This window comes from Aspergillus homomorphus, assembly GCF_003184865.1.
Source record: "Aspergillus homomorphus CBS 101889 unplaced genomic scaffold BO97scaffold_33, whole genome shotgun sequence".
Taxonomy (NCBI): Eukaryota; Fungi; Ascomycota; class Eurotiomycetes; order Eurotiales; family Aspergillaceae; genus Aspergillus; species Aspergillus homomorphus.
In genome coordinates this window covers 16,777-29,283 of record NW_020291919.1, presented here as the reverse complement: position 1 = coordinate 29,283, position 12,507 = coordinate 16,777, and the positions used below count along the sequence as shown (strand labels likewise).

Genomic DNA, 12,507 nt, shown 5'->3' with positions numbered 1-12,507 from the left:
CCCCCCCTCCCCTTTCTTCCCCTCCCCTCTCCTCTCCCTGGGCTCTCTACGGTGTCTAATTTTTATCAAAAGGAGACAAACTGTCGCCGTCGGTGTCATTAAGGCCGTTGAGAAGAAGGAGGGTGGCTCCGGCAAGGTCACCAAGGCTGCCCAGAAGGCCGGTAAGAAATAAGCTGGTTCTGAAGGGTGGTGATGATGTTGTGATGATGTTTTCATGATTACAAAATATGGAATTACGGAACTAGACTTGGGTTTATGTAGTTGATCCTACAAAACTTGAATCATGAATCATTTCGTTCAATTTGCCCGATTGCGTCGTAACAATTATCCTTTAGTGTAGTGCAGGTTTTATCAAGCTCAGTTTTGTCCTGGGTCATCCGATTATCTTGACTGCGGCATGTCTGTCGGAGCAGGAGGGATAGAGAGAGGAGAGGCGGCGGCGGCACGGGCAGCGGTGGCGAGCAATTTTGGCATTAACTAGGCAAATCGCGGACTCGTCTGGCAGGTTGGGTAAGAATACACCTCAAGTTGGGTCGGTCTTGATTCCTGAATCCAGGAGGCTGGTCATCGGTTAAGCCAGGCGTCTGGCTCCTGGGCGATAGCACTGGCGGCTGGCGAGTATGAACGCGATGAGCTATGTAACCGGTGTTGAAAGTTGTGGTGGACTGTGGATGTCCGGTGTGGTCCGGTTGACTCGACGGTGCGGTGCTTTCTGTTCCATTCCCGCCCAGATACTGGCTAATTTCATGATGGCTCTCTTTCCTGGGATACGAGCACCGAATAACACGCGGGTCATATGTGTGGGTTTGCCACCGAGATATTAATCTTGTGGCGGCGGTCGCTACGAGCTCTTTGATCTGCACCATGCTCGCTTGCTGCGGGAGTGTATGGTCAGCCTTCGATACGACTCTGTACGCAGGAAGCAAAATGGTGGTTTCCTCCAGTTTGATCGACTTGGTTGACTCTCGACGGTTGGATTGGGTGGACCGAGGACAGCGGCGGTGCTTTAGAGCTTTGATGCCAAGGTGCGTTTATGCATCTGGACATTGTGTCAAAAGTGCTGGAGAAAGGAGTCGATGTTTTTAGCAAGGTTTGCTGCTGGCCTGCAGTGTGCAGTGGTAGTTCAGCGACATCTCCCGTCCTTTTTTCGGGATTCCCGTGGAGCAACGGAACCTGAAGAGGCGCTCTCACTCGGGCATGCTTCATCCCATGTCCTGTGTTCCTTCGTCCGGGGCTGTCAGGAACATGCGAGCTGGGGTTGCATTGCCGGCGGGACGTGGAAGGAGTCAGCATACATACTTAGCACTTACTGGCAGTCTCTGTCTCGTTTGCATTTCTGTTACAGATCCGTAGGATTGGTTTTCTTGGTTGCTGCTTGAGTACACTGTTCTCCGGGATCATTTAACCATCCGCACCTTCAGTCCTTTCCGTGTGCTGGATAAACTCGCGTCTTATGTCGCACCGGCTCCTGTTCTGCCCACGGGAATCAATGCTGCAGTGTCGATTCGATATACCCCTCTGTCTGGGTGACCTCACTGTGGTCCCTCCCAAGGGCTGCGCATCGTGGTTGTGTCTTGAATCTTGGGGCTAGGTGGTGTCTCTATTTGGTCGATCTCAGACGCATAGCTCCTCGATTCGTCCGTGTTGGCTTGGATGGGCTATAGTGTCATGCTATACAAGCTATATATCCAATAGCCCGGCATAATGGGGTTGTATCGGCCTGTATCTCGCACCCACCCATCGTTGAAGATGATTCGCATATACTCGCTATATCTATAAGTCTCAAATATTGAGTGCACCGGTGATTCTCGGTTGTTCGACCATGCTATACTTTTTGTTTAGTACTGACCCATATCGACGCAACGTTGATCTTCGAGGCCCATAGTTGCACTTCTCTCACCAGGTTCAACTGCTTCATGTAGCAAATATGGGAAACATAGTTCATCTACTCCCCCGATGGTCTAGTTGGTTCATGGCGTTCGGCTGTAATGGAAATTGTGACCGAAAAGTCACCAGTTCGATTCTGGTTCGGGGGATAAGAACTCCTTTTTTTTTATCCTTGAACAAATACCTTTTTGAGGCACTTCCCTGAGAACATGTGGGGTTCTACGGTCCATATTCCTCACGCCTCGCGAGGAGCCTCGCATTTCCAGCGAAAGGACCGGTTGCGCAGTCCAGTTTTGTCGGTTCCTCAATTGGTCTAGCTGTCACCTTGCAACACGGGGTCAAGCCACGGGCAATGCGATAAGGCAGCGGGAAATCCAAATTTCCGCAGCGGCTCAGGCCAGTGAAAACCGAGACAATGGATTAGACGAGGGTCATGTACAGTACAGTACCATTGAGCGGGCTCAGGGCGGACACCGGCCCCGTGCTCGTAGATCACTGCATGCCTGGATGGAAACCAAGCGCCACGGTTGTCAGTCTATGCAGCATGCGCCGGGGTTTCGAGCTCGAGGGTTGTCTATCCTGCATCTCAAATATGTGCGAAGACTTTCGTTATAGACGCTTATTGGCATGTTCGTGATGTAGAGTTTATGCAACTCATCTATGATCTGGCACGTGGGAGATAAGATTATCTGCATACTTGCTTCCGCCGAACCTTAAACTATGCGTTGCGTGTACTGCGTATCGATATGCCCCATTCGTGGTTGCTGGGTCATTATATTCGAGCGGCTCTTGGAGTGACGATGTGGGCAGCAGGTACCATGAGCACCCGGAGTGCTCGCATTCCGGGGGTACACCATATATTGTACGCTGAGCTGGGCGAATGGGTGGTTTTCGGCTGACTTGACAGCTGCATCCCTTGCGTGCAGCATGCGTGACTCTGGCCGTGCATGGCATGGTAAGACAGACGTCTATTGCCCGGACTCTCCACCAGGCAAGTAGGTCTCTTTTCACTACTGCTGTACTCTGTTACGAGAACAAGTTGTCGGAGAGGAGGCAGGTGGACTCAACGAAATCGAGTTAGGAGGCAATCGGGCTAACGAAGTGCAAAAATAGAAGTCCCCCGAACCAGAATCGAACTGGTGACTTTTCGGTTACAATTTCCATTACAGCCGAACGCCATGAACCAACTAGACCATCGGGGGCTTTGCTGATTATTTTGCTAAATTTGCATTATGTAGTAGAATATCCATGTTGTGCTGCATATCACCAGCGACGCCATAGGCAGCCCTGAGTGTTTTCAAGGGTATTTATTCGGGTAGTCAAATAACGTCGTCAGCCTATGACATGGTCAGTTCGAGTGCCCGGTACGGCCAATACATTTACAATCATATAGGTGTCGACTATAAGAATTCCACTCAATCGTTTCTGCTCCCCTGCACAGATTGATGGGCGTTGAAATCGACTACTTGTTACCGTAAGTGACTGCCTCTGCCACTCATCTGTTTTCCGACCAGGAAAGATTTGAAATACCTTGAGATTTATATATACCCATTTCATACATTTCTCTGGTGCTTTCTTAATCTATCAGCTGAGCTAAAGAATCCAATGGACCGGTTCTGCTAGGCAGCAATGACGTGGTTTTATCGCCACCGATGAAATTAAATAAATCTGGTGGACACATCGAAGCATCTATTATGAATGGTGTACCCTATATGATATATCCTGATCGGTGGTATGGCGGCCTAAAGGTCGGTTGGATGTGCGTAGAATTGAATTCTATGCATCTGTCAACCCTGCATGCCGGTCTCGTTCACAACCGCCATCGGCACTTGTAAATACATAGGTCTCTGCATTTTCTGTATCAATCGGCTAAAGACCATAGAAATGACTTAAGGGTAGAAAAGCTTGCTAAGATGATGTTTCTACCATACAGTACTGTGACCCTGTGTATATAAGATATGTTTGTGAGCGCATTCCTCCGTCTCCATTGTTGCATGTTGACCCTCCCTCGCTCCCGATACTTCTCCTGGTCCTCTGGAGACATAGTCGTTCTCCAAGCTTTGTGGTAGAGTCGCTGTGCTTCCAGTCGCTCCGCTTTTGCCTGTGGCGATTCTTTGCCTGTGGCGCTCAGATTGGGTCTCTTTTGGAGATCGAGCTCGCCAACCTCACCCGCTTCGTTCATCCCCAGCTTCTCCTCGAGCTCCTCCTTCAGCTGTTTCTCCGTCGCTGCCACCGCCGCTGAGCAGGGGCCGGGGAGGCATGAAGCCTTAGTCTTCCGTTTCGGGGCAAGCGAAGCGGGTGGTTGTCCATTTTTACGTATGTCCATGTATCGGGTTATCTTGTTATTCTGGTATTCTTTGGCCTTTGACCTCTGCTTGTTCTTCCCGGGGCATCTCTGGGTCTTCAAGAGACAGGAATGGGTGCAGGCTCCATTCCAAGTGTAGACCTCGTTGGAAGGACCATACACGCAAGCAGATTGTAGGTCGGTATGACGACAGTAAGCCCCCGGCATCCCCGCAAAGACTGCCTCGACGAGGAGACAGTCTAAGCGAATTGGCTCAATGTCCCCATCGTTCTGGGTCCATGGTATCTCGAGGAGGGTCTTAAATTACACCGAGCGTTGAACTGCCGCCGCGAACATTATCATGATGTGGTAGGAATTTTTCTCTTCTCATTGCAGCATGTCAGCCAAAGTGATCTCCAGCCTAGAGAAAACCAGTATGCACGACTTACTCCTTCCCACTCGGGGCCATGTGTCGCGTCTTTCGTCCAAGGAGTCCCGATGCCGGCTCCGTGGCCGAGCCCACGTACACCCAGTGGGGCTCTGCGAGGACTTGTGTGCTGCCATGCGAATAAACGAGTTTCAAATACACCCCAGCATTCTCGGTCTGCTTTCATTCGAGTGCCATCAGCTCCTCGTAGCGAGGGGTACCTCCCGGTCCAACAGCTCCTTCACAGGCGTCGGCGTGTACCTTGCCATCAGTCTTGCGAACTCGACATCTTTCACATTTCTCAACGTTTCGAGCCACATCTTCGTCATCGGGAGGGCTCTGATTTTAGCCAGGGTCAGGACGACCCGGCTTTGGAAAATCTTGTATGTGTTATCCATCTCGGAACGGTCTCAAATTCGTAGTTGCGGATGTGTACTGGCAATGATTCTGGGCTATGTCCTTGTTTTGAGAGTGCCAGGTGGTTTGGAGAAGGGGTGGACAGAGTTTTGTTGCAACAAATCACAGTGTAAGAGGCTGGGTGTTGGAATGTGTGTTACTTTTCATTTACTGGTGTTTGTGTGGCAGGGGAGTTGGGGGGGGGCTCTTTCATGCTCTCACAATGTGTGTTGGTATTTCTTGCGGTTCTGTACTAACCTACTCCGGAAGATAAGAGAACAGTAATGCATCCTTACTAGACTGTGAAAGTAGAAGAGACCCCATTACACTCTATTTTGTCCGGATGGAACATAGCCTGGGTGAATGGTGGTTGAAATGCATGGTTTTGTGAATCTCTGCACACTATAGAATTGACTTGTATCTAATGTTGGGAGTGAAAGAGCTGGCTCTCTTTTCAACTCCAGTCTAGGAGCCCACATTTAATAGAAATATAGGAATATGCGAGTACTACGGTAGGTATACTCGTGCAAATAAGCAAAGGGTTGGGAAGCAAATCAGCAGCAAAGAGAAGCCTGATCTTGAGGCTCGGGCTCTCCGTTGGCTATATGGCTACAGTTTTTGTTTGCTGTTCGCTAAGGGCCAGCATATACGACCATTGACACCAACAGTCTCACAATTTCCAAGATGGTTTATGAATGCGTCGGTTTATTAAGATTCTATTATGGTCTACCCTGATACTCTTTCGTCAACAGGGGCATATCAGACCCCGTGAAATACAGGAGGCATAGAATCCTCGTATGTAGATTTCTGTAGAATCTCCAACTATATACATATCCTATCCTCCTTAACATTGACTACGAAGGCTTATAAAGTCATATACTGCACCATCTGTGGAGAATGCTAGGAGGACGAGCAGCGGTAAGTCTTTGTCAACAATCTCGAACCATATTATAGACATCTGTCTATTGAAAGAGTATGTTTACAGGCGGTTCTAGAACAAGTCCACGATACGATGACCCTATAACTTGAATCTCCCCTCTACCAAGCTAATCAGCAGGTATACAGTTATAGTCCCAAGGTATTGAATGGGCAGTCACGCCCGAAGATCCCTGGTTGAATTGCCCACAATAGTTCAATCTGCTACCGGGGCCTATGGTTGCAGGGTGTTTACCACGCGTTGCAATCAGGCAGGCAACTTCAACAGACTCGAGTGGGCGCCAGCCACGGCAATCAAGTCCGTGGCGAGCATAGGTCTCTTGCTTACCATATTAATATACAAGACCACTTCGTGATGTGCTCCTACGCTCATTAAACGGCACTTGGCCTGGAATAACAAGGCTGGCAATTCATGTGGCCCTGGGTATCAGTTTTCACTGCGTGCTCGAGGGCAATCACACCGGGTTGAGTAGAAAGCGTCTACCGGTCGTCTTGGGCTGATATTCGTTCTCTCTGCGAAGCAGATTGAGACTTCACGAGTGTCATGGCTTCTAGCCTCGGAGAACACCTTTCTGTTCTTCATATCTATCGAGCTAAGTCTCAACAGAACTCGATGGAACCAAACAACAAAGCATGTTCGACCTGGCCGCTGCCGACGAAATGGCATCATCCGATAAGAGGAGCCTGAAAGTACCTTTCGGGATGGGCTTCACCAGACTCTTGTCTGGGACCGATCCTGGGACGCCCGCTAGGTGATTATTCACAAGCAAGGTCATGACGCCTGTCATATGGTTTATCATGCAGAAGGAAGGGCCGCTTACTCCAACGGTGATGGCTTGTGAGAGGGTCCGCACCTTCCGTAAGCCGCTGGCCGCGCATATGGACCCGCGCTGTAGTCCGTGAAGAATCGACCTCGACATGGTCCACCGCAGAGCGGGCCCTGGCTCGGCTATTTTGACAGACTGTGTTTCTCTTATCATCTGGGCGACCTGTCTTGCGACGTCCAGCTTTTGTGTATCATTGAGATTATCCCAGCAGGTATCGGGAGGGCGGCCGTCGACATCACCAGGATTTATCCCATGGTACCGAAGTATTTTGTGTCGTCTGGGTCTTGGATGTGACGATGGACGCGTGGAGCTCGGATTGCGGGCTTTGAGGCAACGAGGTTGAGGGTCTCTGCCTCAGAAGTTAGCACGTTGCCGCCACGTTTCATAGCCAGGTCTTTAAATAGTCGCAACACGGCCGTTTGATCGAGGATATACGGAGTCGGCGTGGTGTGGAGGAGGTCGGCAAGAGATTCGTCGGAGACAGATTGGATGCCCACACCAATCAACGGAGATATCCTGTTGTCATCACGGCTCGCTTGCTGATATGATACTGGGATGAGGTCAGTGATTGGTTATCGACAAGCTTCTCCTACCTTTACCTGAATGAAAGGCGTGGAGATGCTCCGCATATTCGATTTGTGTTTCTTTTGTGGAGAGACCGTGGCTTGAAGAGCGAGGAAAGCATCCGATCTGGGTTGGCGGCCAAGTGACAAGGATGTTTTACCACTGTTGTTTCACCAGGGAGCGGGGTGGTCTCAGAGGCCATAAATCCAGCACGATGTGAGCCCCATCGAGGCATCTAAAGGAGGGAATCTCTATTTGGTCGGCAGCCCCTGAATTTCCGTACGGGAGTGACGTGGTTCTTTCCTCTTATTGTAGGTTTTACTTCTAGCTTGATATCGACGTGCGTTTTGCTGGTCATGAACAAATGCATCAACATTGTGATCATTTCGGCCTTTTTAGTGTAGAGAGTGTTCCCAGCATAGTGCACACGGTGGTAGTGCTTTCTCAGGACATTGCATGTGGCTGTAATGAAAATGGCTCGGCTTCGAGGTGTTGTTTGTCGAACCGTCTAAAGGCGGATAACCAGGGAGGAGGGGGGGGGGAATGGAGTGGAGCAACAAAAAAAAAAAAAAAAAAAAGAATTGGGGCAAGCCGGGCTTGAACCGGCCACCTTCAGATTACTAGGGACATCCTTGCGGATGAAACCTGCGGCCGAAGTTAATGCTTCAGTCTGACGCGCTCCCAGATGCGCCATTGCCCCGAATTGTTGAAATATGCTCTTCTCTTCCAAATTATATAGGCCTCAACCTCAAACATTACCAACAGCAACCAACATCCTCAGGGTAATGTTCTACGACAACCACGCCATCTTATCAATCGTTTGGGACCAGTCATCGGTTTTCTCCTGCTCTACAAGCTTTACAGCCATGGATTAATGTTAGACTGGCTTTACTAGTGTCTTTTGCTAGGACTGATCGTCTGTGTGTTTCTGATCATGACCTGAAGTTCTGCTGGCATACTTCGATACTGTAAGTATCGTCCCACGGTTTCAATGCCCTGGTGCATCAATTGATACAATGAATCGGCATTTCATTGTCCGGCACTTCATTGTTCGGATGACTCCAGTTTATTGACTACCTTGTTTTGGCTTGGTGGATATGACTGTCTGTTACGACAATGATTAATGGGTTGAGTCCTGAGGAAGCGGAGGGGATGCGTGAAGGCGGCGTGCAGTGGCAGATCTTGACCGGCACCGGAGGCTATAAGCCCTACCCGTTCAGTTAGTCACCCGGCTCACTAGCCGGCGAAGGGTAACATGAAAAAAGAGCCTCCACTTCCACATCCGCTCCTGGTTAAGTCAATGGGGCTGCTAGGAGGCAATAAAAAAGGAAACATTGGGGCAAGCCGGGCTTGAACCGGCCACCTCCAGATCTTCAGTCTGACGCGCTCCCAGATGCGCCATTGCCCCTGTTCGTTGATTTTTGCATTTCCTTTGACATCAGTAGCACAAGATAGCTACCATCAAGACCGTTGTCTGTGGGTGACCTTCAATTGGTATATGGTTCGGATAAAGGGTTGTCTATGTGGTATCAGTAGTGTTTGCATTCGAGAGTATGAATCTGGAACACCATGGCCATGATCTTCCCTACATTAATTTATATGCATCGCTACTTTGTGTGTAGGGAACATGAGGATTTTGTGTTAGGACAGACCATGGTAGAGTGGATGGGAGGGCACGCCGCCGACTCTCGATATATATATCGGACACGGGCCCACAATCCGTGCACCTTGGACGTCCAACTAGTAAACCAGCTCCCAGTGCTACCCACAGAGCAGACAGCAGCACAGACGCGAGCCATAGAAAGACTGACGACACCTTTCCTAAAGGCAGGGCACAGTGCTATACATGGAAACCACCAGTGAACATACCATAATGTAAGAGTATGGCATATAGACCCGACGACTGAGCAACCGGTGTGTTCAGACCAGGTAACGCAATGCCAACGTGCCCATAAAAAGAAGTCAACCTAGAAAACCACCTGATCCATCGAAAATAGAATAACAGACAGCAAAAAAAAAGCAGAATGGGGCAAGCCGGGCTTGAACCGGCCACCTCCAGATCTTCAGTCTGACGCGCTCCCAGATGCGCCATTGCCCCGTTTCTTGTTTTCTTGGCAGGAGTTAATGTCTCAGAGCCCAAACGCTATGAGGGTCGAGTCCCAGCCCTCCAGGCTGCAAAGGATACGTCCCAATGCTACCAGCCCTGCCTCCACAAAAGGGCTCGTCCATATTGATACACATGCACACCGATCCGTCGAAAGACCCATGACTAAGCCACGCCTCAAACCCCAGGCAGGGCTAATAAGCATAGCCGGTGCCGATGAAAACAGTAACAGATGTCATATAGTGCCCAATTACCCAGAATCACCGCCAGGGAGAGGGCCACTGAACCCGAAAAATGCTCACGGACGGTTGCACTGATCGTGTCAAGGCATACGTCGAGGATTTTGTGTACGGCCCGTGGAGAGGATCTCGTATGAAGATGTCCCCACTGCCATGTGCTTGCCCGAGCAGTTGTAGGCATTGACTCTCATGTGGGCCCGCGTATCAGACATGCACCGAGGTCGCCACCACTAGGAACGAACGACACACCCATGGGCAGGCATGTCCAAGCCGAACCGAACGAACAGCCGAGCCGTCTACGGGCGATGCTTTTTAGTCGCACAAGGATAGTTACCGTTGATAGGGCATTATGGCATAGCACAGGACGGCACTCCGGACAGCCTTCATATAGTCCGCGCTAACAAACAAAGTCAGGCTTACATATATGGTCGTGCTCCACGTAGAGAGTAGCTCCCAAGACATACCGTCCACATATTGAATTGACAACTGAAGACAGAAATGAGGATCCAGCTCCAGCACTTCAACTATCATAGAAGCGCAAAGCTGGACGCCGAGAATAAATAACAAGAAAGTATATAGATAAGCGGACCTATATGAGCTTTAGACAATGTGGATGGGCAACCCATGCTCCCAGATCCATATATTTGATCAGTCGCTTGATTCCTGTGAATAAAGGGCGAGGCAGCATTACAAAAGGACCAGTAACAGCAATTAACAGCAGAGATCTAATCGAAATGTCAAGAGAAAACGCGAAGGTCGAGTTCAAGAGGCTATATTGGATGCGGCGTGACGTCGATTGTACTAGACAAATATGAAACTCTGCCTCGTTTGGGTTTCTCTTTCCCATAGCTTACAGAGGCAATGACTAAGCAAGAACAACCCCCGATGGTCTAGTTGGTTCATGGCGTTCGGCTGTAATGGTATAATTGTAACCGAAAAGTCACCAGTTCGATTCTGGTTCGGGGGACAGTTTCCTATTTTTATTTTGGTTGTTCACAGTCTACACGGGCGCTGGCAGAGCTACCGGGCACCGTCCCGACTCCCAACGGCATGTCTTGTTTGTGCCACATTCATGGGCCGCTGTTGCTACCTCTCCACGAGACGCTGCCGGTCTTCGAGAAATCGAAGCAAGCACTCGCTGAAACACTGTCATATATGCAGTTCAAGTCTACTTCCATGTTAGTCTTCCAGTGTCTTCGCTTATCTACAACGAACATCTGTGATAAAGGCTGTTTATTTGTGGCGGGCACGCTTGTACAGTACCTACTTAACTAGGAAGAGGCCGTGTCGTAGGTAAGGTTCATTCCGGAGCCTGCAGCAGTGTCTGGCTATTTTACGTGGTATCACATGAGAGTTTATAGCTCAGCTTTGCCTCCAATAGCCCCCGATGGTCTAGTTGGTTCATGGCGTTCGGCTGTAATGGAAATTGTAACCGAAAAGTCACCAGTTCGATTCTGGTTCGGGGGACTAATTTTTTCTTTTTCCATCCACCTCTCTTCCAGCCTTTCTAGGGCCAACTGCAGCAATATCACAATTGCCTACTGACCTCAGAAGTACGAAGCAAGAACCAACAACGAAAAGAGGAAGATCTGAACTCGCCCAAGCGATTGGCATTATTGGACATTTACTCAGATCTCGACAAAAGCCACATTCAAGGTCTCGTTTCGGACGGGGTATGAAATGGCACCCCTCACAGTGGTGATGCCCGAATATGCGTCGCCTTCAGAGGGATAGTGAGGGGTGCCGAGAAATTAGGATCCGTGCCATGTCCCAAGAGGCCATATGGGTTGACAGGAATGTCGAGTTTGAGCCTTTCCTATCAGCATGCTCGCCGTACGACTGATTCATTCCAAAGAACCCCGGAAAAGAGTCTTGAACAGCCCCAAAGTGACAACAGATGTGCTATATCAGTTGGCACGCAAGCTTGTGAGCTAGCACCATCTACATCGGCCAGGTTCCCTGTCCTTTCTGGCCTGCTTCATCTAGGCACGATACTTGGCCACAGGTTTGTTTAATTCCGCCATCGCCAGCATATCGGGACATTACAGCTTCCATGGTCACCGAATCGAGTCACCGGTCAGTACTGCACATGATACGGTAAAATGCAACCAAGACTCGCCAGAGCAGGTAGTTCATCTGCCAGCCCGGGAGACGCCTCCCCCCCTCCCCCCTCGGACATAATCACAGTTTCAAATTAAACGCAGACATGCAAGATCGAGCGACCCGCTGATCCCACGGTTTCCCAACGCCCATGCCGGCTGACGATAGTCTACAACATATCCGCCGTACGGACGACATGGCTTCGATGGGTGACTTATTTCGCATGCGAACCTCTGGTGTCCTCAGCCCACCCAATGGGTTCATCCACTTGCATTACCCCAGAGAACAGAAGTTCCACATCATGGATATGTATTGTACTTGCTTTTGACCAACCCGGGTTCCGACAATGGCTCAGGCGAAAGTATACATGGAGTATGCTATAAGAGCCAATGGAACATGTCTCCTCGTATGCAAACGTCAATAAGTGGCATAAGTCGGTTAGCAAAAGTAGCCACTAACTGAGCTTGGGACATGTGCCCGGAATCTACACCTACCCACAGGCCCCCGAGTTCATATGAGCCCGTCTATTGTCTGACCAGATCGGCATGCTATGTAAAATCCTGTGGGGTGTAGCTTGAGAGAATAAGACCCCGCCCCCAAGCAGAGACAGACTTGGTTGTCTACCATTGGAAACCCAACGACTGGTCTGTTATGCCCAGCAGTTACGATCGAGGGAATTCGAACCAAAAACAAAGACAAAAAAGAGATCCCCCGAACCAGAATCGAACTGGTGACTTTTCGGT

At 49.8% G+C, this 12,507-nt stretch overlaps 3 protein-coding genes and 7 non-coding genes across 10 annotated transcripts in view; 4 read left to right on the top strand and 6 right to left on the bottom strand.

The window, feature by feature from the left end:
• Nucleotides 1-301, top strand: part of BO97DRAFT_407229 (elongation factor 1-alpha) — a 1,891-nt gene extending 1,590 nt beyond the window's left edge. The window contains exon 4 of the mRNA XM_025695596.1: nucleotides 73-301. Coding sequence (XP_025549061.1) covers nucleotides 73-172 — 100 coding nt within the window. The 3' untranslated portion in view covers nucleotides 173-301. The remainder of the gene's footprint in view (nucleotides 1-72) is intronic.
• A 172-nt stretch (nucleotides 302-473) lies between these two features.
• BO97DRAFT_479580 (uncharacterized protein) lies at nucleotides 474-1,918 on the bottom strand (the record flags this gene model as incomplete). The annotated part of the gene is made up of 4 exons (XM_025700703.1): nucleotides 474-1,012; nucleotides 1,311-1,336; nucleotides 1,537-1,658; nucleotides 1,850-1,918. 4 exons carry the CDS (start codon nucleotides 1,916-1,918, stop codon nucleotides 474-476), a joined length of 756 nt encoding a protein of 251 aa, XP_025549060.1.
• Nucleotides 1,919-1,950: 32 nt separating this feature from the next.
• Nucleotides 1,951-2,036, top strand: BO97DRAFT_t212. The gene has a single exon. It is a non-coding gene; the product is annotated as a tRNA-Tyr (tRNA).
• Nucleotides 2,037-3,003: 967 nt separating this feature from the next.
• On the bottom strand, nucleotides 3,004-3,089 carry BO97DRAFT_t205. The gene has a single exon. It is a non-coding gene; the product is annotated as a tRNA-Tyr (tRNA).
• Nucleotides 3,090-3,748: 659 nt separating this feature from the next.
• Nucleotides 3,749-4,996, bottom strand: BO97DRAFT_416378 (uncharacterized protein; the record flags this gene model as incomplete). Its single annotated transcript, XM_025696435.1, has 3 exons — nucleotides 3,749-4,462; nucleotides 4,621-4,728; nucleotides 4,820-4,996. 3 exons carry the CDS (start codon nucleotides 4,994-4,996, stop codon nucleotides 3,749-3,751), a joined length of 999 nt encoding a protein of 332 aa, XP_025549059.1.
• Nucleotides 4,997-7,903: 2,907 nt separating this feature from the next.
• Nucleotides 7,904-8,021, bottom strand: BO97DRAFT_t204. Its single transcript has one exon. It is a non-coding gene; the product is annotated as a tRNA-Phe (tRNA).
• Nucleotides 8,022-8,656: 635 nt separating this feature from the next.
• BO97DRAFT_t203 lies at nucleotides 8,657-8,729 on the bottom strand. Its single transcript has one exon. It is a non-coding gene; the product is annotated as a tRNA-Phe (tRNA).
• Nucleotides 8,730-9,346: 617 nt separating this feature from the next.
• On the bottom strand, nucleotides 9,347-9,419 carry BO97DRAFT_t202. Its single transcript has one exon. It is a non-coding gene; the product is annotated as a tRNA-Phe (tRNA).
• Nucleotides 9,420-10,543: 1,124 nt separating this feature from the next.
• On the top strand, nucleotides 10,544-10,631 carry BO97DRAFT_t213. The gene has a single exon. It is a non-coding gene; the product is annotated as a tRNA-Tyr (tRNA).
• A 414-nt stretch (nucleotides 10,632-11,045) lies between these two features.
• On the top strand, nucleotides 11,046-11,131 carry BO97DRAFT_t214. Its single transcript has one exon. It is a non-coding gene; the product is annotated as a tRNA-Tyr (tRNA).
• Nucleotides 11,132-12,507: the final 1,376 nt, after the last annotated feature.